The sequence below is a fragment of the Salvia splendens genome, chromosome 7 (assembly GCF_004379255.2).
Source record: "Salvia splendens isolate huo1 chromosome 7, SspV2, whole genome shotgun sequence".
Lineage (NCBI taxonomy): Eukaryota > Viridiplantae > Streptophyta > Magnoliopsida > Lamiales > Lamiaceae > Salvia > Salvia splendens.
This window is the reverse complement of record NC_056038.1, coordinates 34,437,261-34,462,027: the sequence shown is the minus strand read 5'-3', so window position 1 is coordinate 34,462,027 and position 24,767 is coordinate 34,437,261. Positions and strand designations below refer to the sequence as shown.

General features: G+C 37.9%; 3 protein-coding genes across 5 annotated transcripts; 1 reads left to right on the top strand and 2 right to left on the bottom strand.

The window, feature by feature from the left end:
* Positions 1-1,095: 1,095 nt before the first annotated feature.
* Positions 1,096-4,430, bottom strand: LOC121811282 (CSC1-like protein ERD4). Its single transcript, XM_042212109.1, has 6 exons — positions 4,080-4,430; positions 3,685-3,833; positions 3,302-3,577; positions 2,316-3,160; positions 1,836-2,091; positions 1,096-1,727 (listed from the first exon to the last, which is right to left on the bottom strand). The coding sequence occupies exons 1-6, from the start codon at positions 4,348-4,350 to the stop codon at positions 1,347-1,349; spliced, it is 2,178 nt and encodes a 725-aa protein (XP_042068043.1). The 5' UTR covers positions 4,351-4,430; the 3' UTR covers positions 1,096-1,346.
* Positions 4,431-11,972: 7,542 nt separating this feature from the next.
* Positions 11,973-15,564, top strand: LOC121741952 (WD repeat-containing protein LWD1). Of its 2 annotated transcripts, XR_006037951.1 has the most exons (3): positions 11,973-13,211; positions 13,779-14,079; positions 15,212-15,564. XR_006037951.1 is itself a non-coding variant. In XM_042134940.1 (2 exons), exons 1-2 carry the CDS (start codon positions 12,168-12,170, stop codon positions 13,782-13,784), a joined length of 1,050 nt encoding a protein of 349 aa, XP_041990874.1. In that variant the 5' UTR covers positions 11,973-12,167; the 3' UTR covers positions 13,785-14,381. The 2 variants fall into 2 exon arrangements, 1 of the variants encoding a protein (XP_041990874.1); XM_042134940.1 differs by lacking the exon at positions 15,212-15,564 and having other exon boundaries at positions 13,779-14,381.
* A 500-nt stretch (positions 15,565-16,064) lies between these two features.
* Positions 16,065-20,903, bottom strand: LOC121810980 (putative late blight resistance protein homolog R1A-10). Of its 2 annotated transcripts, XM_042211731.1 has the most exons (5): positions 20,550-20,627; positions 20,434-20,487; positions 19,148-19,896; positions 16,838-19,031; positions 16,065-16,665 (listed from the first exon to the last, which is right to left on the bottom strand). In XM_042211731.1, the coding sequence occupies exons 3-5, from the start codon at positions 19,829-19,831 to the stop codon at positions 16,637-16,639; spliced, it is 2,907 nt and encodes a 968-aa protein (XP_042067665.1). In that variant the 5' UTR covers positions 19,832-19,896; positions 20,434-20,487; positions 20,550-20,627; the 3' UTR covers positions 16,065-16,636. The 2 variants fall into 2 exon arrangements, with proteins under 2 accessions (XP_042067665.1, XP_042067664.1); XM_042211730.1 differs by having other exon boundaries at positions 20,434-20,903.
* Positions 20,904-24,767: the final 3,864 nt, after the last annotated feature.

Here is a 24,767-nt window from a genome sequence, read left to right as displayed (position 1 = left end):
AACTAAGGTGTAATCACATTTTTTATACCTTTTCATTATTCATCACAATTTTGCACCAAAAATGCCCCCAAGGCATAAAGGATATTTTTGAACTTTCATATCTATGTATTGGATTTGATATTTTCTTTATCTTTTCTCTCTAGTACTAAATATGATATTTTCTTATAGTTTGAGTACCTAAAATGATATTATTCACTTCACTTTTTCAATCACTTTATGTCATATTATAATTAAATATTAAGAATTTAGTTTTAATTAAAAAAATTAATTTTTAATATTAAAAAAATAATCAAATCACAATCAAAATTAAATTTTGCGCAAAATTATTTTTATAATTAAATTTATAGTTTTGATTTTTATAATTAATATATTTAAGAATTTCATAGTACTATTTTTTATTTTAATTTTTTACTTCCTAAAAATTTTAGAGAAAGAGAGAAAGAAGATATGACATAAAGTGATTGAAAAAGTGAAGTTAATAATATCATTTTAGGTACTCAAACTATAAGAAAATATCATATTTAGTACTAGAGAGAAATATAAAGAAAATATCAAATCCAATACCTAGATATGAAAGTCCAAAAATACCCTTCATGCCTTGGGGGCATTTTTGGTGCAAAATTGTGATAAATAGTGAAAAAAGTATCAAAAATGTGATTACACCTTAGTTCAGGAACTACCCACGATATTTTAAAAGTTTAGGTATCATTTGCGTGCAAAACGCATAGTTCATGGACCATTTGCGTAGTTCACTCTTTACCTTTTTACATAAAAATTTATTCTCCAATGGAATGAGTATTTGAGAAGGTATAATACAATCTTTAATTTTGAGAAGGTATCTTTACCTCTTCTTCACACAAAAGGTAAAAAGTTAATTAGTTTTGTTTGCCTTTCAATTTACCCTCTCCTCTTGGAGTTCATTATTTTTTAAGAAAGTATAATTACCTTTTTGAGAAGGTAAATGAGAAATATACTAATTAAAAATATAATCTTTTTATGTCGGGCTTAAGCCTTAAAGTCTTTCATAAAGGAAATATGTAGATAGCAAATTTCTGCAAAACAAAGAAAGAGGTTATTTCAAAATTGAGACCATAATAATCAGGAGAAAGGGGGCAACATTTTTTTTCACTAGATTCCACAATCACAAATACACACCAAATTCTGGCAGAGAAATGACTGAAATCGATAAATAACAAATTTTCTAGGACTACATATATATCACAGCTTCTCAACAACAAACCTAGTGGAAACAAAGAACAAAAGGCTAGAAAACAACTCAAGAAGCATAATACAAAACCTAAGATATGGAACATACATCAAACAAATTTACAAAGTGGATAAAAACCTCAAACCACAGAACCTGGTCTGGAAACGTGAACCAAATCATTTACGAACTGAACATCATCGGTCCCCTTCTCTGCGCTCAAGCTACGTGCGAGGTACGACCTGAGCACGCCTTCCAAATTGGGAGTGTCCTTCAGTTCCCGGCAGGCAACGTCCAGCGCTGTCACCTGGAAGAAGCGGTAGTACTTCATCGAGCATAAGTAGATGAAGAGGAGGGTCAAAATAGGAAGTGGGACCAGAACCGGGCTGTAGATGAACTCCTTTGCGCTGAAGTAACCGATCATTGTGGCTTGATACAAGAGCAACGATGCTGCGATGCGGTTGTACATGTGGGGCCACATCCGGCCGTAGGTCTCGTATGCTGGCACGTAAACTTTGAGCACCTGTTGATGGAAACCAGAGGCAAATGCAGGGTCAGGGGTCAGGTAAACATGAAAATATATATAACCAAAACGAGAAGCAAATGCAGGATGAAGAATGAGGAGAATCACCTGGTTCCGTAGAATGAGCCATCCCAAACCAAAGTACAACACTCCGAATATAAGGATTATCGGAGCTATGACTGAGTAGCAGAGAACAATTGTAAGAATGAGCATGTCATTAGGAAATCTAGTCCCATATTTAAGATCTCCCGGAGCCCAAGCTTCTTTCACTTCATCTTCAGTCTTGCAGAGGTACTTCTTCTTTAGATGATATATTATTAAAGGAATGATTCGTGATAACTCAAGCCCATAGCCGACAAAGAACCTGAAAGCACAAAGTCAGTCGAACATTGGAGACAGCCTACAAGTAATCGAGATGAAGATATATTGTCATGGTGTTGATGTTCGATTTCAACACAACAGCCCAACTCATCATGAGATGTCAAGCATGATGGATTCTTTAGATCATGATATAAAAGAGATTATGTCACTAAGGTAATGATAATCAAGCAACAAAACCACTAGTTGAGAAAGGAAAAGGATTCTTACTTCAAAGCTACAAAAGTCAAGAAGAATGTAGCACTTCCTGGAAGACTTGCTGCTAGTACATTGAATATAGAGTTTGGATCATCCTGAATAGTTTTCAACGAATCGAAAAGCGTGTGACCAACTGTGACACCAATAAATACGTTCAGCACCGAGAAATAGAAGTACTTCCCAGAGGCGGCCCTTTCTGCATGACTCAGTGAAGGTATGCCCTCGGCCTTGGAAAGGAACAACAAGAAACTTGGCAACAGTGCCAAGAATATTATAAGTGCAAGCTGAGGCAAGTACGCCCCGAGGATTGTCCTGACTGTAGCCTGATCCAACACTGGTTTCAAGAAAGGGAGCAACTTCTTCAAGTTATCTAAAGTAGTCAGTGCTGAAATCAATCCAATTGGTATCATGTAAAAGAAGATGGTGAGAAACACTACGAAATAGACAAGGTATTGCCGGATCAGTCTCTCGTAGAAATTCTTGGAAAGAATGGCCCATAGTAACTGGCGGGCCTCAGGAGCTTCCATGGCGGTCCATTTATCCACCATTGTATCATGCAGACATTGTGCAGCGGATGCTGCAGATACCCTGTTATTGAAGAAAATCACAGCTGCAGGTTGCTGTTTGTCTTTCATGGCAATCTTTTGCTCGGATTCTAACTTTGGAACCAACTCTCTTATCTTCTCATTATAATACTCTATTGCATCAACCTTGTTACCTACAAGCCCCATAAAGCCAGTTTTTGTAGTCGGCCTCGTTCCTTCAGGGCTAGCAGTCCCTTTAGACCCAGCATATATGGCTTCTGAACGCGCAAGCTTCTTTCTGTATCCTTCCAACTCTGCAAAAATTTTGTTGGGCTGAACAAAAAGATGACAAGTTACAATATGTGATATGAACACCAAATGCTGGGTGAGAAAACATGACATCCTTATATACACACCTACACAAATGAATCAAAACATTGATGGAGAGATGCAAAAGAGTGTCAAAGCAAGTACCACTTTGTTGTCCGTGATCACCATTGACTTGTAATACGTATCTGGATAGATTGCCTTAAAATACGAGTCCACCTGTTCGTTCCTGGTTTGACTGTTTTGGAGAGGGGGAATGTCTCGAACAAGAACGGCAAACTGCTCGTTCTTGACTTCAGATGACATAAGGGCTTCAGCCCTCATATTGGAAACATGCTTGTATGCGCGCCACAAAAGGTAATACGTGACGAAAGAAACCCAATATGTAGCTGCAACAAATGCCCATAGCCGGTGGCTCTTTTGCTGCAACCACAAACATAATTCAGAGGCTATTAAGCACATACATCATTCCACAATACACTGATCATCAATAAATGCAAAGCCGGAAACGGAAAAGGGAGAGTACTAACCGCAATATGCGCCATGGAAAGCTTGTCAAGTTCATTGAAAGATCCTGCACTAGTGGTTTCATTGGCGGAAATTGTCTTCTCAGCAGTATAAGCAACAGGAAGAAGCACAGGTAGAAGGATAACACCAGACAAAACCAGTATTCCTAGTGCTGCAACAGATCCAATAAAACTCTAACACAATCAGTCCAATTCAAAAGAAAATCAAACACAAACAGAAAAGAATTGCAAAATTAAATAGATCTAGTCTGCAATTACATCCCCAACTACCAAACAACAAACCTAATTTGAATCTACATTTAGCTCAGATCAAACAAAAAAACCTAAAATTCGATAAAATTCACACTAAAGTAGCTTATGCAACCACGCGAAATAGTACACTAGAGAGAGAGAGATACCGGTGGAGAGGTAGACGAAATAGACGGCAGCATCGACGCCGGAATGTCGGATGACATCAGCCTCAGTGGAGGAGACAGCCTCCTTGATCCAAGTGAACGGGTTGCGGGTGAGGCGGATTCCCTCATAGGGCTCCAACCCTCTGATGATTCGATTCGGATAGTAGACGACGTGGTTGCCTGGTTTCCTCGAGAGCCATGTGAAGATGAGCATCAACACCACGAAAATGACAAACGACGTCCCCAGCGACGTCAGGAACGAGCTGAAATCCATGGCGCCTTCTCTCTCTCTAGGATTATCAGCTCAGTCGAAGAAGCCGTTGAGAAGAAGTAACCGTTGGGAGAGGCAGTTGGCAATTGTGGGTGCTTTATTTATAGCAGAAGAAACAAAGCGGAAAATATCTTATCTGCAAATTGATTGCATTTCTGTCAATTTCTCCTTTTTCTCTTTAGGGCGTCCACAATGGTGGTCCTTGAAGGCCACCAAATGTGACCCGGCCACTATTCGTGGCTCTCTTATGGCCTTCACAATGGTAAAGGCCATGAAATGTATAAAAACAATAGGGCCACGAAATGTGGCCCTCTCCAAAAAATAAAATTAATTTGTTTGCTTTTGTAATAATATTTTTTAATTTATGTCTAATAAATTTTATTAGTCTTTAAATTTATGATATTTATAAATTTAATTAAAATAAAATAATTTGGATTGTAAACAAAAAAAATTCACAACCTAAAAAAAATGTAACAATAATTTCGTTGTATTATATTAAAATAGGAAAATTATACAACGAAAGTGATCTAATTTAAAAACACTGGGGGAACCCAAATCACTCTGCGGCGCTACTTCTACGGTTCCAGACCTCTTCAATCATATCAGTCTGCAGTGATGAATGCGATATTTGGCTCCGCATGTCGGTGTACCGCTGGATCAAGTATTCATTACTACGTGGTACACCCATCTGCAGGGGCTCCATGGCAATACCCGAGCTCGAACTAGCACCATCTTCCGGTGTCCACCGCTCTGCAGCAAATCCTTCGTCATCTATTATCATATTGTGCAATATGATACATGCAGTCATGATGTCTGCGACATCATTTTCGTGCCATTGTCGAGCCGGGCAGCATATAATTGTCCATCGCTCTTGGAGTACACCAAAAGCTCGCTCCACATCCTTCCTAGCACCCTCTTGTTTTTTCGCGAAGTAGGTTTGCTTCGGTCCAACGGGTTGTCGGATCGTCTTCACAAACACGGGCCAGCGAGGGTATATCCCATCGGCCAAATAGTACCCCATGTTGTACTGAGTGCCGTTGGCCATGAATCTAACTTGCGGACCCTCACCCCGGCTCTCGTCATTGAACAGGTGGGACGATCGTAGAACGTTGATGTCGTTGTTCGATCCAGCGACCCCAAAATACGCGTGCCAGATTCGCAAGCGGTTATCAGCAATTGCTTCAAGAATCATCGTCGGATGTCGGCCTTTGAAACCAGAAGTGAATTGCCCCTTCCAAGCCACCGGGCAGTTCCTCCACTCCCAGTGCATGCAATCGATGCTCCTCAACATCCCTGGAAAATGATGTACAGTCCCGTGCATATCCATCAGACTTTGGCAATCATCAGCCGATGGCTTCCGTAGATACTCCCCTTTGAAGATATCCTTAATGCCCCTGCAAAACTGCCTCAACGTCTGTAGGGCAGTCGTTTCGCCCATCTGTAGGTATTCGTCGAACATGTCAGCGGGCCCGGCATATGCAAGCTGTCTAATTGCCATGGTACACTTCTGGTATGTCGACAAGCCGGGTCGGCCGGAGGCATCATATCGCAAGTTGAAGCACCTGAACCGCTGCGCCAAACACGTCGCTATATGGACGAAGAGACGTTGCGACATTCTGAATCGCCGACGGAAAATTTCTGCCGGATAACGGGCGTTCTCGTTGAAGTAGTCCTCCATCAACCGGCGGTCAGCCCCGGTATGATCACGGTCGAAAAATCGCAGATGATAGAATGGCCGAGGGACTGCCGCCGCCGCCGCCTCCGCCGCATCTTCCGCCTCGTCGGCTTCACGTTGCACCGCTGCAACAAGGTTTTGGAACTCCAGATCTACCGCTTGTTGAAATTGTTTATCGTCGGAATCCATAGTTCCAAGGTTGTATAGAAATTGGAAGGAAAGATTGGAGCAAAATGGAAGTAAAATGGAGTTGGAAAAATGGAAATGAGAGTGTATATTTATAAAGTAATTTTCGAAACTTAAAAAAAAAAAATCCCGCGGCCCGCTGTAGTGGAGGGCCGCGGCTCCCACGGCTCAGCCGCGTGAAGACCGCGGCCGCGGCTCACCCTCGGCTCCCGGCCCTGCGCCCCGGCTCTCGGCTCTCTGCAATGGGGGCCGCACACAGAGCCGCGGGCCGCGGCTCCCCTTTTGTGGACACTCTTACCCCCCATGAAAAGAATTAGGCTCCTGCATTCTGGATTTGAGGGTTTGAACGAGCTTCAGATGAATGATTTTTTGTCGTTTTCGAGATTTTACTTTATTTTTATTATTATATTATTATCATTATCTGGTTTTCTCCGACACAAGGAAACTGTGTGTAGTGCGTGTGCGAGATTAGTGAAGGTAAGCCGGATTCAAATATAAAATCCATGTCGACTATTATATGTGATACAACTTGAAATAGTGTGGACAAATCATTATTCAGTGAAGTCACCAAATTGATAGGTACGTGGAATTGATTATTACGTGTCTCATGTGTGTGTATTACTATAACATACCGTGTGTAGTACTCTATCGGTTTGTTGTTTAACTATTTTATGCATTTTAATGGGATACCTAAATTTTGAAAATTGTATTGGGTGAAAAGTAATGAAGCATACTCCTATTAAATAAGCAAAATTTTAATGTAAAATATTTAATTTTTTGGTCATACAATAATAGTGGATAACCTAATAACATACTACTATACTCTATCGTCTTAGATTATTTCATTTTACTTGAATAATGGAGTATCTTTTATTGAAAAAAAAACTTCTATTTTATTTTATTCTATTTTTCTACTTTATGCTTGTCTATTTTATTAAATATCAATTTCTAAAATTTTGTGTAAAAAAGTTCTAATAGTTTAAGATGGATAAAATACTAAACACTTGCATGCAACAAGAAGATGATAGGTAGTAGTACATGATTTATGCCAGCAGCCAGATCCTAGTTTGTTGTCTAATTAAAGAAAAGATTAGCTTTAATCTTGCAATAAACTAGATTACTTAAAGTAATTATAAAGTAGAATAATTTAAAATGAGCCATGCATCAATATGTCTCGCAACTTTTTTTTAATCTTTTTTTTAATCGCGAGGTATTCAAAGTTACTTTTACTCTTTTTAAAATATACTATCAAATTGATTTTCTTTATTTTTAAATTGCTGGTTGGTAGCCTTCGCTTTTCACAAAGTCGCCTTGCTTTATGCTTTTATTTATTTAGCACAACACATTTAATTTCAAACCATGCATTCATTATGTATATGAATAGGCTATAGATATTTTTCAGTTTTATTGATTAAGCTAAGACTCCACCACACTCAATAATGCGTGGAACCTAATTGTCCACACATTGATCAGAAATATCTATGATTCTCATATGCCAATATTTGCATATATGGGTCCCACTTGATATCTAATATAGTATAAACAATAAAGTCTACACATACAACTACAAGCAAGGTATGAAAATTCGGTAAATTAAAATTGTCAAAATATGAGTTTTTGTGAATCGAAAAAATTGATCGATTCAACCATATAATATCTACCAACGATTGAACAAGTTCTTATTACTTGTTCTTTATTGCGCAACATTTTGAATTTACTTCGCAAACCATCTGACATATCATAATAACAATAACAAGCAAATAATTTTTATATCATCTTTTGTGTTTATTAACTTTTGTTCATGTTTAAGATATTTTGATAAAATAATATAGTATTAAGTATTTAATATTTGTACGTATAAACTCGTTGACAATTAATGTTACTTATAAGATTAAAGAATTATGCTTAAAAATGTTTTTTCAGTTTATTATTTACTAAATTTTATTAAGTAGTAGTATATTTTATACTTGCATAATATGATACTCCATCCCGTCTTATAAAATTTGTCATGTTTTAATTCGACGCAAGTTTTAAAAAATGTACTTAATAGAAAGTGAGGTTGAGAAGTTAGTAAAATGTGAGTAATATTTTTATATTACTACATTAGTTTATACTAATATAAACTAAGTGAGAATTAGTTAGTAGAATATGAAATTCACTATAAAAAATAATAAAAGTGAAATGAAAAATTTTGTACAATGAATGAAAAGAAAAATAAATGACAAACTTTATAAAACAGGAAAATAATATTGGAAATAAATGTAATTTCGACTCGATCAATAATCACATACTTTGAAGTTGAACCATCAACCAATAATTTCGCTCATTCAGTTACCAATCCAATTTTTAAAGTATTGCATAAAAATAATACAACCAAACATCTAATATGATACTCCACCAAACAATATTTATGCTTGATACGCCAGAAATGGAATCTTGATGAAGTGAAGACCATAAGGCCATCCGCAATGGGCGGACGATGGCACGCCCGATGGCGCGCATCGTCCGCGCCATCGATCGTCCGCGCCCATTGCGGATACGGACGATAGGTCGCGGACGATCGTCGCGGCCGATACTAAGGGCGCGGAGGATGGCGCGCCCGATGCCTATCGTCCGCGCCATCGTCCTCCCCATTGTGGCGTACACGGACGATGGCCGCGGACGGTGGGCAATTGTGAAAGGGCCGGCTCGTTTCTGGTTCAAGGATGTCATCGCCGATGTCATATATGCGTGCATAATCATGCACAACATGATAGTCGAGAATGAAGGCGGAAGCATCACCGATTGGAATGAAGATGATCGTGCATCTAGTTTGGCCGGCGCGTCGACCGAGCCACCCGATAGAGGGTTACCGTTAGGCTTCAACGAGGTTCTATCTAGACAGGCCTCAATGCGCAACCAACAGGATCATGCGCAGCTCATGAACGACATGATCGAAGAAGTGTGGGCTCGCAACCGCCGTTGTTGAGTTCGCGTTTTTTTAATTCGCATTGTAATGTATTAATTTTTATTCAATGAAATGAAGTTTTTGAAATTCGTATTTTAATGTATTAATTTTGTTAAATTCGTATGAGTTTTGTAATAAATATTAAAAAAATGATGATGTGGCGCGCCATAGGGCGCGCCTTAGGGCGCGTCTTAGGGCGCCCCACTGCAGGTGAGGAGGTAGGAGGATAAAACTGCTGACGTGGCGCGCCATAGGGCGCGCCTTAGGGCGCCCCATTGCTAATGCCCTAAACACAGAGAAATTCTTGGAATGAAGATTTTTTTTTTAAAAAAAAGGACCATAAACACAAAGAAATGAAAAATATAAAAATACTTACAGCTATTCCACTTTGCTTTGCCGACACCAAAGAAATGAATCCGCTCATATGCGCTGGCGAAAAGCGACACATAAGCGTGGACCCCATAAATTATCGATTTTATCCATCCGGTATTTGCAAACTCGTCGGCAGTTACCAACAACCAAATAGCCTGCCACGTGTCTTTGCCATCCACTTCCAAAAATAAAATAAATTAATAAATGAGATATTAAGGCTTTTCAACATTAGGCCCAGCCCAGCAATTCTTGTTAAAACAGGAACATGAACATGAACATGAACATGAACATGAACATGAAGAAAACTGTTTTGTCCGGACCAGTAATGTCAAATTGCTGGTAGTGTCCATGTTTTGTCACCATACATGAATAAGCATTCGAATTATACAGTAAATACCAATAATATTGACAACTTTTAAACTAACGTTAATCATATGTATTACAAGCACTTAAATCGTATCATATGTATTACAAGCACTTAAATCATATGCACGACCCTGTGCTAGCTAAGCGCACACGCAACTATTATTGCCCAAACAAACGGCAATATGTAGCCATTGGTGGATCCACGTGAGGTAAAGGGTTGACCAATCCTGTCGGCGGTGTTAAAAAACACCACTAAAGTCCTTTAAAGTTATCATCAATCATACGATACAATAGCTCCACCTCAGTCTAGGGTTGGCTTGAGATTCATTTCCTTTCAACGTCCACTGCCCATTGCTAGCATCTGCCGCCACACAATATCAGTCTTCCAACACCGATGTGGACGTTCTTCACTATGTACAACCCTACTAGCTAGTTCGGTTTCCTAAATGCTATTGCACGTAGCTCATTTTTCATTTCTTTTTATATAGTCGAAACTAATTCACTCTATCTCCGACCTAAACCACCATTTATTTATTATGTAAACAATAAAAATCAATCCAAATATATGAGCATCGAATTAAAAAGCCCAAATTGCCAATGAGCAGCAGAAACAAATGGTGTTAATATCATGAAGATATTTTATGCTTTTAGACACAACCAAACGATTAGCCTGTTTGCCAACTCAAAAGAAGAATAAGAAATAATTGAACCCACATTTAGCACAGTGAAACTCAGACGTTGTAAACTAATGAAGAATGGAAGAGCAGAACTACACAACTACTACTATTTATTAGTATGTTTTTATAGATCAATGTTCCCGCAAAATTTGGACATTGAGCGAAAGTGCTCTTTCATGACATTAGATGACTATCACGACACTCGAGCAACGGTGAAAATAAGGGTAAGACCTTAAACAGCCAGATACGATGAAGGGATACGCTTTCCACTAGCCTAAGGTCATCCCTCATCGACAAAATCTTAGACCGCAGACGCAGAGTAGCAGCATTGAGGGGTGTGTAATCTACGGCTTACCTCAAACATTACAACCATGAGAATGCCCTTTCATCTTATTGTCCCATAAACATAGAATTTGTCTAATGTGTAGTAGTGTGGTTAGTGATGGAAATTTGAACAAGTTGTAGCTGAAATTTAAAAACACACTGATTAAAAATAAACAGGTTTACATAATTAATAGCCGTACAAGACATGAGCATTTAGTTGACAAGGTCCTGTAGAGATGTATTCTCTTTGAATATAATCCCTAACTTGGACATCATAATCAGCAATACTGGCGGATGTAAAAATATTTATTGATAGGGGCTGAAATTTCTAAATTTTATTTAAAAAATATTTTTGAGTGATTTAGATAATTTACAGGGGTTTTTTTATTATAATTTACACTAAATTTGAATAAATTTTAAAAACAATTAATAGAGAAAAACTTTTTTTTTAAAAATCATTAAGGGCTTAATCCCCTCCCCAACACTTGGGTCCGCCCATGGCAATAGGTCTCTATAGCCTCAATCGATTACCTTTGTACAAGTAAATAAATGATTCTATCAAACTATATCAAGTAAAATTAATAAGAAATTATATAATGACTCATTTGTTGTTTTGTACTCTCATTTAACTAATACTTTTATTATCAAGTATCAACCATTAATCAAGCTGTAGAAATTATACTATCAAGTATTCAAGTATCTAGGAAAATAAAATCTTACCTCCAATTCTCACAAACTATCAAGTACTCCTGAAATAGGAGACGGCGGAAATCGGAGGTGGTGCGGGCGGCGGAAAGAGTTCTCACAAAGTCTGCAAAAGTTGTGTTGTTGTCTCCTCCTATCTTGCTGATCAAGATTAGTCGGCTGATTAGTATTTTCAATTCTGCAATTACCCCCTCTATTTAAGATGTGAAATTGGGAGTAAAATTTGGGCTTCCAAATTAAAGGTAAACTGGGCCAAGTGAATTAATACTCCATATTCATAGCAATTTAATACTCCACTCTGTCCTTATCAATTTAGTTTAATCCTACTTATTTGTCGGGATATTTCGAAATAAGCCTATAAAGGTGTTACTGTGTAAAATGGCTTGACCTAAAAATGGGTACATGAAAATCGAATTGGGTTTTATCTGTGGACTGGAATGAAGTAGTACGTCAGGGTACAACCCTCGTGTGCGGCATTTCTTCTCCAGTGGGATTTGTTTCTGAGACATTCACAGTCAGAGAGGGGCAAAGAGATAGAAATTGAGAGATATCCAAATCCGCGCCGAAAATGGGTGCGAGCAGCGATCCGAACCAAGACGGATCAGACGAGCAGCAGCGCCGCTCGGAAATCTACACCTACGAAGCCCCATGGCACATCTACGCCATGAACTGGAGCGTCCGCAAGGACAAGAAATACCGCCTCGCCATCGCCAGCCTCCTCGAGCAGTACCCTAACCGCGTCGAAATCGTCCAGCTCGACGACTCCACCGGCGAGATCCGCTCCGACTCCGCCATCTCCTTCGACCACCCCTACCCCCCTACCAAGCTCATTTTCGTCCCCGACAAGGACTGCCAGCGCCCCGATCTCCTCGCCTCCTCCTCCGATTTCCTCCGCCTCTGGCAGATCTCCGACTCCGACGCCGGTGGACGCCGCGTCGAGCTCAAGAGCCTCCTCAACAACAACCGCAACAGCGAATTCTCCGGCCCGCTCACCTCCTTCGACTGGAACGAAGCCGAGCCGCGCCGGATCGGGACCTCCAGCATCGACACCACCTGCACGATTTGGGACATCGAGAAGGAGGTGGTCGATACGCAGCTCATCGCGCACGATAAGGAGGTCTACGACATCGCTTGGGGCGGCGTTGGCGTTTTCGCCTCCGTCTCCGCCGACGGCTCGGTTAGGGTTTTCGATCTCCGCGACAAGGAGCATTCGACTATAATTTACGAGAGCTCGGAGCCGGACACGCCGCTGGTGCGGCTCGGCTGGAACAAGCAGGATCCGAGATACATGGCGACAATCATAATGGACAGTAGCAAGGTCGTGGTGTTGGATATTCGCTTCCCGACGCTGCCGGTGGTGGAGCTGCAGCGGCATCAGGCCGGTGTGAATGCGATTGCTTGGGCGCCGCATAGCTCCTGCCACATTTGCACGGCGGGGGATGATTCGCAGGCTTTGATTTGGGACCTCTCGTCGATGGGGCAGCCGGTGGAGGGCGGGTTGGACCCGATTCTGGCGTACACTGCCGGGGCGGAGATTGAGCAGCTGCAGTGGTCGTCTTCGCAGCCGGATTGGGTGGCGATTGCGTTTTCGAACAAGCTACAGATTCTGAGGGTATGAGTAGAGTAGATGATGATTCTGTTTGTGAATTAGTGGTGCTTTACTGACCATTATTGGTAGCTTCACCTAGTGTTTGAACAAGGTTTATTTTATAAAAACATTGTTCAGTTTTGTTTAGTCTTTCAACTCTAATTGCAGTTTCTTGATTGTTTAATTTGACAAAACTCAAAAGAGAAGCTGCTTGATCCTATTGCTTTTCGTCGTTGTTAATCATGATGATTTACTTGCTTTGCTGGTTTCTTTTGCCTAGATTACTAGAAAGATTGTAGTTTAGCCTCAATTCTAAGAACACTTGATTATTTACTTGACCTGAACTTGATTTGTTATGATGGATGATGGTTTATCTGCCGGATTAACTCTTAATTTACTCATTGTTATTACTCCATATTTTTACAAGCTTGATTAACTCCTAGCATATATAAATACGTAGTGTTATTACTTAATACTATGACTATAAAGCTGAACTTGTGGTTGCTTCCATCAGATTTACACAGTTAAGCTCTCAGCAACTCCAACTATTTGGTATTTTGCTTGATAAAAACCTTTTGAATTTCTTGTTAGTTATAAATGACGAAAAATTAGGAGACAATCAGAGCTGTGAGTTAAGGAACTTCCTCACAGAATCACAAAAGCTGACGTTAAGTTAGAACCTACTGGCTTGTGGTAACAACATCAGTTCTTCCACCAGTGAAGCCCCTGTTGTGGGCCTGAGATGACAGACGTTTTTGTCAGAAGTCATGATGTTTTGCTCAACAACTCAAAGTGCTTGGCGTTTAAGAGTCCAGCAGGTTGAAGAAGGTGTGTTGTAGATTAAGCAGTGTGACAGTGGTCTGCGGTTAAACGATGGCGGATTAACAGGGTTGTAAGTCACTTGCTGCCTCTACTGTTTATTTTATGAAAATTAGTTTAGTTTCCCAATGAACTTTGCCTTGAGGGAGTATGCATATTAATTCATTTGTGTGCTGCAGCTACAGCGCCAACTTACGTGCTGCTCTCTGGTCTCTACTTTAACTTTGTATGCTAGTCCACTGTGTTATAACTTGTGTGCATTTTAGCTAGTTGTGACTTGTGATCGTAATTAGTCATTATGACCTTAATCGTAAGGACTCTTATCTGAATAAACAATATACCTGAGACAGATTATGATGACTTGAAAATTCTCTCTGCATATGATGTTTTTTATGATTATGCCTCTTCCCTGTCTTATAATGGCTGATGACCCTGGAATGTTGGTTCGAATTCCTACATGATACTCTTAACATAGATGGGCAGATTATGCTCTACTAGTACCAAAAGGTCCAAAACTATATAAAGACAACCATTATTGTTAACAAATTTTACACATTTCCTATCTATCTTTCCGTCTTACGTTTTAGGTTATGTTAAGATGCTCTAGCCTCTTGTGTGCCCCCAACCCAGAGGGAGGGGGGGGGGTAGCACTAATACACTATGTTTAAATCAATTGGAGGGCTGTATTTGATTTGATTCTTTAGATCATTCTGATGAATACCAGTTTGTCTAATACAGTTATAATTCTGTGATATGCAATGATTTTCCAATTTACATATGGTTGGGAGATCAATTTGATGGCCAAAGGATCATGTATCCGAGCAACCGGGTTAGTTTTTACCTTGAATAATGGCCATGGCATGTGTCTATGATTAGAAGGAGAATCATTATTTCAATCTCTTCATTTTATCTTTACCAGTTCTCTTACCATTGAATCTGCAAATTTAAATCTGAAACTACATTTGGGTTCATTGTCTGAAGATTCACCTATAAGGTTTGCAGTAAGCTGTTTCCGGTCGTTGTATAGTTATATTCGCAAAATGGGTATTATTGTTGTGGAATTCATGAAATACTATCACATAGGCAATAATTTTGTTGAGATGGGTTGCAAAAAGATGGTGTTTGGTTTGGTGGAAGCTTGTTACATGAAATTGAGAAAATTATGATTGATTTCTCTGTGTTTGACTTATATTTTCATGTTCCAGCTGTAAGGACTACTCACAAGATTTACCCATTTAGCGGGGAAATTCCCTAGTCTAGACATACCCGATAGCGACACTTGTACAATGATTGGCTGGGGACTTTTTTGTTTCCATTCCTCATCAATGTTGCACGACTTGAACCGACCTATGGGTTCGATATCTATACTTGGATTTCAAACACGAACAAAATTATGATTATATCATTAGATACGTGTTTGGATTCGGATTCGGATCTTGATTTGTTACCCTGACAAGTGAACCTATGAGGCAAGCAGAGTGATTGCAAGTTTTTTATGATACAATATATGGAAATAATGGGGTGAATACTAGAAATATACTCCCTCCATTCCACATAATTTGACCCAGTTTTCCATTTTGGGCCGTCCCACATAATTTGACTCATTTCACTTTTACCATTTTTGGTAGTGGACCCCACATTTCACTAACTCATTCCTACTCACATTTAATTATAAAACTAATATATAAAAGTGAGACCCACATTCAACTAACTTTTTCAACTCACTTTTCATTACATTTCTTAAAACTCGTGCCCGGTCAAAGTGTCCCAAATTATGTGGGACGGAGGGAGTATTAATTAAAGTTAATATTTTTTTACTTGAAATAGTCTATAACAACAAAAAAAAGCAAACCATATGACAAAAATTAACTTTGGGAAATAAAGTTTTACAAAATACAAAGCAGTTTAAAGCATGCTTTTTAGCATACCTAACATGCTAACACGTATTGGGTAGGAGAACAATGTCGATAACGGGATGGTGAGAGCGAGGACACAAGGTGCGTCACAAAATTGTGGTGTTTTGAAACCCTAGTTGAGAATATGGAGAATTTTAGAGAATAAAGAAGAAATAGACAACTAATAGTATTGTATTACTTGAATGATATACAAATACAATTGCTCTATTTATAAGATCTAGACGACTAGACCCTATGCGGTTCGACTCTCTTTTATATTTCAGGAAAGAACCGACAAAGAAAACCTGAAATAGAACTTATAGTTCTGCTCGACTCAATACAAGACAAATAATTAAATAACATATAATAATGCTAATAAAAGGATAGACATGATTTCACTCAAACGTAATGCTGGGGATAACTAGAACGTGTGTCTTGGCAACGCGGTCGAGAGGTAACCATCAGCCCTGGTGGATTGGGTGGCTCTACGATCGTGATGGGTCGATGGAGTACCCGTATCACAAGATATCACAAAAGCACACAAAATCAAGTTACAATTGCTCGAACAACTGTTGTTAATATTTATACAAGCCAAAACTAAATCAATTTCTCAATGAGGACCGTTGAATACAAGAACGTTCATAGTATAATATGAACTAAACACAACCTAGTACCCTTGATGCAAACAACTGAAATCAAGCAAACTTCTTATACTTTGAACAAGCACTTCAATTCTCATTCTTCCAGAGCAGCTGCAACATTAACTAGAAGAAGATAAAATTTTAGTGGATAGTATATTCAAATTAAATGGACAAAACTAAAAAAAAACTATGCTAACATGGACTAAATGAGAAAGATGGTCACGAATAGTGTGAAAATAAGGTATTTAACATAACATTAAAAAGATTAAAATACAATAAGAACCAAATTGCTAACCTTTTGGACCAATCCAAGAAAGTTGGGTTGTCAACTGGAATGGCAATACTTTTAGCCTCATCTGCTCTGCCCAATTCACAGTGAAAGGGCTGCAATCTATTATCTCCACTTTATTATTCAAATTTAAGACAATAGGGAGCTCTTTCAGTTTGTAGCAATGTCTAATGCTAAGACACTCAAATTGCGTAAAACTAGGAACTTTGAGTTTCCAATACACCAAATCTGTATCTTCAATTAGAAGATATTTGAGGTTCTTGAAATAAAATTCATTAATCTCCCATACTGGGCCTCGAAATGCATAACTTTTCAATTTGAGCACTTCAACTGGCAATTTACCAATGATACTCATGTATTTCCAAGGATATCCAAAACCGCTCAAGGTTAACTTTGTAAGGCTTGATGGGAACATTGGTGGAGGTGGATGAACCGTCTTCGATCCGAATTGAGGATTTACAACGACACATTTAAGTGACTTTAGTCCGGAAATGTGAGAAATGTTATTCAAGTAAGTGAAGGAAGAATCGCCTTCACCATCGGGGGCTAGCTCAATTCGTATCCCTAACCTTTTCAGATTCGGAATCATTTCAAGAACCTCTCGTGTGCAGCTCCGAGCACTCACATCCCAAAGTGTTGTGAGCATTGGCAAAGAAGCACCACAATTCGGGTTAGGTATGTGCCCACCCATGATTTGAAGATGCCTCAATTCCTTCATGTCCCAAATTTCCACTGGCAAAAGCGAAGATGTGTTGGTGCTCATGTACCGATTCACAATCAAGAACTGAAGCTTCCAAAGCTTGGATATTGATGTAGGTAGACTGCCGTAACAAGTCAAGGCAAGGTATCTCAGTTGAAGTAGTTCCACTACTTCAACTGGGAACTGGTATTTGCGGATTGCTAGGGCATCCAAAACCCTAAGCAACCTCAAGCCAAAACTTACGGGGACCGGATATTGATGAGGTGGACTCACACATAAAAAAGAACGCGCACTTGCAACGGACTCCATTGAGGTGTGTACATCTCTGAAGCCCAACAAAGTACTATTGCGAATGCATAACCTGCGTTGACTCTCCATGTTCTCCATGAAACAATCGTCATAGCTATTGATCGCATGAAAAAAGCCATTCTTCGCGGCTTCACTGTTGCATAGATGCCAAAACACAGAATGGAGGCGACAACTCTTTATGAGGGAACCGAGGGTGTTCCAATGGATCAAAAGGACACTCTCACTCTCAAGGTCAAATAAACATTCGAAAACAATATGTTCGAGAAAATCCTCAGCCATCAACTTATCATTGACCTTGAATATGTTCATGTCACAACATTTACGAAAAACTCCCATGTAGAGAAAGCATGCTTTTAGATGTTGTGGCAATCTCTTGTAACTCGGAAGTAATGCCTCGGATATTTCATCATGTGCTTTCGCAAACACAGAAGTTTCTTTCCCCGAGGCTACAAGGTCCCAGAACTTCGGATCCTTATCCTCTTGGAGTAATTGATCGGCCACTTTGAGGATTAGGAGTGGAAGACCATCACATTCCTCTGCAATTTTTCGCCCGGCTTTCTCTAACTCAGGCGGGCACACTCCCTCGGGAAACACCTTTTGACGAAGAAGACACCAACTCTCTTCTTTATCTAGTAACCGAATTTTATAAACAATATCATCTTCTCCCCATTGAGTTACTTCTCTCAACCTAGTTGTCACCAAAGCTTTGCCTTTGATGTTAGGGAATAATGCTTGCAAATGATGCAAGGGCTCTTTGCTCCATAAATCATCTATCACAATCAAGATTCTCTTACTAGATAATTCTTTACATAAGTTTGTGACTATCTCATCATCTTCTTTCATTTGTATTTTATCTTCACTAGGATATATTTGTACTAAAATATCTATTAAGATATCTCGTGCTTCATATTTTGGTCCTAGAGTGATCCAAACACTATGATCAAAATTGGAAAATATTTCCTCATCTTGGATAATTTTTTTGGCATAAGTAGTTTTGCCAATGCCTGCCATCCCCCAAAGTGATATGATTTCCATTTTAGAAAAATACCTTTTTGGATTAATCGCCTTCTTGATTAGTGCCACGTCAACAGAAAGATCCATCCATCGTGAAATCAATGTTACGACAAGACATTCTCTTGGGTTATCCATATTCCAATTGTAGGACTCCATTTCAGTTTTGATTTTATGCATCTGACAACACAATGAATGCAAGAAAAAGGTTGAGTTATCTATCACTGGCCTAAACATCCAAACCAAATATTCGTATCATTTTGTAAGTAGTTTATGTTAGTGAAAAAGGTTGGTACCTCTGAAACTTCATCCTCCACCTTGAAAATAGGATGTTCTTCATCTGCAGCTATGTTGCTCCACTCCACTGTTGTGATGTCTTTTTTTACCAGAAATAGCAAAGTCTTAGCAAGAGCCAAACGAAGACCCCCACAATTCTCACTAATCTTCTTTATAGCTTCCAACACTTCAGGATGTAAGAATCGGTAATTATCACCAAAAACCGCTTGTCTTAAATACCACCACCCCCAATATTGATAGTCCCCAACTCTCACTATTACATTAGTACCTAAATAAGGTTGTAATGACCCAATCATTTCCTTTTTATTGGTAGTGAGCAACACCAAGCTCCCATTGCTCTGATCTGGGAATGACCCTTTCAAGTATTCCAACACCTCTACACTGCACATATCATCCAACACAATCAAATACCTACGCCCCTCCAAAGCCTTGTACAAGTAGTTGCGTATTCTCTCATCTTCGTCATCACCATCTTCTTCGGAAAAATCATTGTCTAGTTGGTAAAGGATGAGTCTTACGATTTCCAATTGCTGAAAATGGGCACCTATAGTCACCCACGCCTTGCAGTCGAAGCGTTGGTCTTCGTCTTCCAACACGGTGTTGGCTATAATAGATCTCCCGGTGCCAGACTCTGCGACGAGGGAGAAGAAGCACATGTCATCCGGCCTTAGTCTTTTAAGCATGTGATCCCGGAGTTTGGAAAACTCAGTGTGGTGACCGACGATCTGATCCACACCATCGTCTAGATCTGATGGAAATGAATCATTAGAGGTCGTTTGATAAGTAAGATAAAAATAAAATAGATGATGGAAATAATAATACATAATGGTTATTCGGTAAATAAAATTCTCTCATGTTCAAAACTATTTGCACCATTTTCTATTTCAGTCGTCTCATACTACTTGCACTCTTTTTTTCTAACAAAAACTTCATTATATTTCTTTTTTCTTTACCTTCTCTAACTTTATTGTCTTTCACACTTTGTTGAAAACGGATCAAAATGCAAAAGTGGACTATTTAGAGGGACGAGGAGAGTATTATTTAAGTTGTAAAATTACTTTTTTGTCCTTAGAAGATCATACCATAAATATTTATTCCAAAGTATATTATAGACCTCTGGGCTAACCCGAAATCCGAACCTTTAGGGTTAAGGTAAAATAATGATGACCCGATTAAACCGCAGCCCGAGTAGGGTTGGCTCGAATCTCATTGGACTGACCCGATTAACATCCCTAGTTAATAAAAAAATCAATCAAGAAAATAAATTTCTGAATTTGTGCCTTACCGGTACTAGCAAACGAGCCATTAATGTTGTCGTCCGCTTCTTCTTCTTCTTCATCTGAAACTGGGCTATTTAGTTCTACCATGAAATGTCGCGTGCTTACGTAAAACAAGACATACCCTTGTGTGATCACGGTCTCGAAGTCTACACGCGGCTCGTCCCCATAGCTCTCGAGTTCTGAGAACTCGAGAGTGTCTTGGAATCGATACGCAGCATCTCTTATTGGCTCCTCGAAACCATCCAGCCTCTTGGTGTTGTTGGATCTTCGAAGAAGCTCTTGTAATAAAGCAGTGTAGTTGCATACTTGAGATAAGATTTGTTGAGTAGAGGGGACGAGGGAAAGGCGAGCAGAATTGGTGAGGAGATCGTATGCTGTGTGCTTGAGAGAAAGCACAGCCACATAAGCCATCCTCAGATGATTTGTTATTAGACTAGGACAAAAGATCGCTAAAATGTAATGCTATAAAGTAAACCTAAATACTACTACTATGTTGTTTTCTTCTCTCAAATTGGCTAAATAAAATGTTATATTGACTTTGAGACTTTGATAATTGGTATAGTTAATTGATCGCATTACCTCTATAACGCGTATGATGTTTACTTCTCTCAAATTGGCCATATATATAAAATGTTATATTGACTTTTGAGACTTTGATAATTGGTATAGTTAATTGATCGCATTACCTCTATAACGCGTATGATGTTTACTTCTCTCAAATTGGCCATATATATAAAATGTTATATTGACTTTTGAGTATTTGATACTCCATTTGTCCCACAATAAGAGTCACATTTTGCCATTTTGGTCAATCCCACAATAAGAGTCACATTTTGCCATTTTAGTCAGTCCCACAATAAAAGTCACACTTCATTTTTACCATAAATGGACATGGTAAATAGGTCTCACATTCCACTAATTCACTTCGCTCACATTTTATTATAAAACCAATATTCAAAAGTGGGTCTCATATTCCACTAACGTTTCCAACCCACTATTCTTTATATTTCTAAAAATTCGTGCCCACAATAAAAGTGACTCTTATTATAAGACGGATGGAGTATTTGGTATAGTTAATTGATCGCATTAACTCTATAACGTGTAGACAAGGATAACAAAAGAGAAATAACGTATAGACTGTCTTTTTTATGAATTATCCAAAATGAGAAGATAAACTATTGACTGAAGTATTTTCAATGAAAATAAAGCACACACGATTATTTAATTTAGAGAAACTCACAATAAACATAGACGAATTTTACGTACTATTCAAAATAGGACAAAACTATTGATTATGGACGAACAAAGTATCAATTAAATGAGACATTTTCATAATTAAAAATAATTAAGTTCATAAAACAAGAGGTATTTAAAATTATTAAAATTACGCGCATACGAGTGAATGGAGCTTTTCTTAAATGCAACTATTCTTTAAGAAATAATTAAAATTATTCTTTAATGAAAATTGCATTGGAACTCAAGCTAGTTTGAAATTTTGTTGGAAAGAAAACCTCAGCATTTTCTCAATAAATTTTAGAATAAAATGTTGTAATATTTAATCAGGATTCAAAATGAAATTCGAATTGGATTTCATGCATGATCTAGTGACTATGCACCAAATTAATTTTCAAAAATATGTTTGCATGTATATGTGACTACGAACCTGGATAAGAGGGTGAATAAGAAATCAGGGCAATGGTAGCTAAATTTACATACTTTGGCCAAAATTTGAGTATTTTCTACTAACTTAAAATTTGCTCGCCAATTATGTATTTATATGCCTTGTGTGGCAAATTTTCCACAATTTCGACATGGCGCAACTGATTATGTAGGTGAACCCGATCAATATAAGATACAATGTCACTTTTAACGAGTGAAAATAAGGTTAATTTGTTCATTACTTGAATTTAAAATTTTCTCCTAAATTTCGTCGAAATACCATTTCTATCAATTTACAACAAAAGTTCATTTAATTTGCAACTAAATTTTAAGTTCATGGAAATAATATAGAATTTCGACCAAAGTATATGATTTCAGAGACCAATAACCCTAACAAATTCAAGTACGAGTAGAGGGATCCGTATTGGGCCAAGGGCCAGTCCGACTATCCCGGTGGGCCAATATTATTTAAAGACAGGAGACCCATATTACGATCAAACTAATACGATTTGATTTAGAATGAGTTCAACTGAATTAAATTTGAGCGAGCAAGTGTACTAATTTGATGGGCCTAGCCCAACAGATTCCTTGGGCAATAGATGGGCTGCTACCTAAAAAAGATTGTCCCCAGTCACCAAAAAAATGAAATAAATTGCTAGCAAAAACAACACAAAAATTAAATCTTAATCATGGCCTAGATGGGGATAAATAGAGTAGGATACTGGGGAATAAAATTAATTAAAGACGAAAACTCACTTATAATTAATTAAGTACAATTAATTTGCACAATCAAGTCCCGCGTCATAACAATCTATGGGCATATTAGGAATATTTTTGAGTTATATGTATATTTTTTTTCGTTTAAGTTCTTTTAATTTGATGGTTGATGAGATGTCTTGAAAATTAAAGTGTAATTTTTGCAGAAACCATCGTTTATAAATTATTGACTCCTCTATTATTCTCAGGATTATGAAATGACTACGTACATAAAATTGTAATATGCGGATTAAATGCGTTACATCAAAAGTGGTTTTTCAAAATCTAGAGTGAAAAATCAAGAAACATTTATAGAGTTAATGGACTTCACTTTATATTGGGCCGAGACATTATCGAACGTCTAAAATCAAATATTGAGGATTATAAATTTATAATATAACCCAAATTTCCTTTTGAGATTTACCGATAAGTACCCTTGATGACTCAGAACAATCAATTTATTAGTTGAAGAAGAAATGTCACACCAATTGAATTGTTTTTCATTATCGAGTAATAGCATGCTAAATTATGTATAAGTCAAATGGAGTGCATTTACGAAGAAAATAAAATGGTGTAAGATAACTAGATTAGAAATATATATAGGTGGTGTTCGGTTTCCAAGATAAAATAATACCAAGATACAATCTAGGATTAAGTTGTGAGATTATTTTAGTCATAGGGGGTTAAGCTATGACTAATTATCCCATGATTATCCATCTAGGATTGAGTTGTGGGGTTGATTCTCATGAACTAAACACGCTACAAATTTAATCCTATATACAATATTGCAAACCGAACACCCCCATAGTGTACTAGCATGCTAAATTAGTAAGTACTATATGAAATGAAACCAAAACACATTATTAGAGAGTCGTTTTTTACGTGTATATATGGGGACCCATTTTTTCTTCTTTAATTTGGTATTGCCCAGCCTTCATTAATACATAATCTAGGGTTGGCCTACACTATCTCTTTGATATCTTAAAAGTGCTTTGACAAGTAATCTTTTTCACACATATATCCTTTTTTTTTCACACACATCAACTATTTAGAGTGAGAGAGAGGACTGCAGCTCTTAAAAATGTATTATACATATCAAACCTCAATAATTCTCAAATATTTATGCATGTCAAACCCTACCATATGCGTCACACGTTATATGTGTTTGGAATATATATGGTCCCATCATGTGTAGAGACTACTATTATTTTTCAAACCTCAATAATTCTCATGCATCCCTCTCTCTCAATAATTAAATAAATGGTGATAATAATTAATAACCGAAGAAAAAAAATTCTAAAGTCCCATTCAAGTGTGAGAAGTTAGGGTTATAATTAAAGATCTTAAGATATTCTAGATATTGGGTTCATTGAATGACACGAACAAGGAATAACAATACAATTTGATGGGTTTAGGGTTTAGTTCGGATCCTTCGTGTACTTTCGTAGCTTGTTTTTGTGCTTTTTGTGATTATTGTGAAATCACTCCCGAATTTTTGAGTTTGGAAAATAATGCTAGGTTATGATATTCCTTTCTTTCTGTTTTTGTGTTCGTCCGTTTTTTTTTCTATAGTAGTTCGGAAAATAACGCTAGGTTGTGTGATGCTACTTGTTTTGTACTAATATAAAAAATATATACAATTTTCCTTCAATTTTAAACACTTTTTTGTGACACTTGCAAAAACTTCCTAAGACTGCACATGTTTAACATGTTAAAAATTGCTGGACACGGTTATCAAATTTGAAATTCTTATTTTTATGAATGCTTCTAACTATTGCTTAATTTGCATATCACTATAAAACCATATTTAACATAGTTTCAGCTAAAGTATATATATAAATATCTAGGGACCCTTGGTTCCCTTATTCATGGAAAACAAGAGAAAGGACAAGTCAAAAAAAATACTAGGATTAATATATAATTT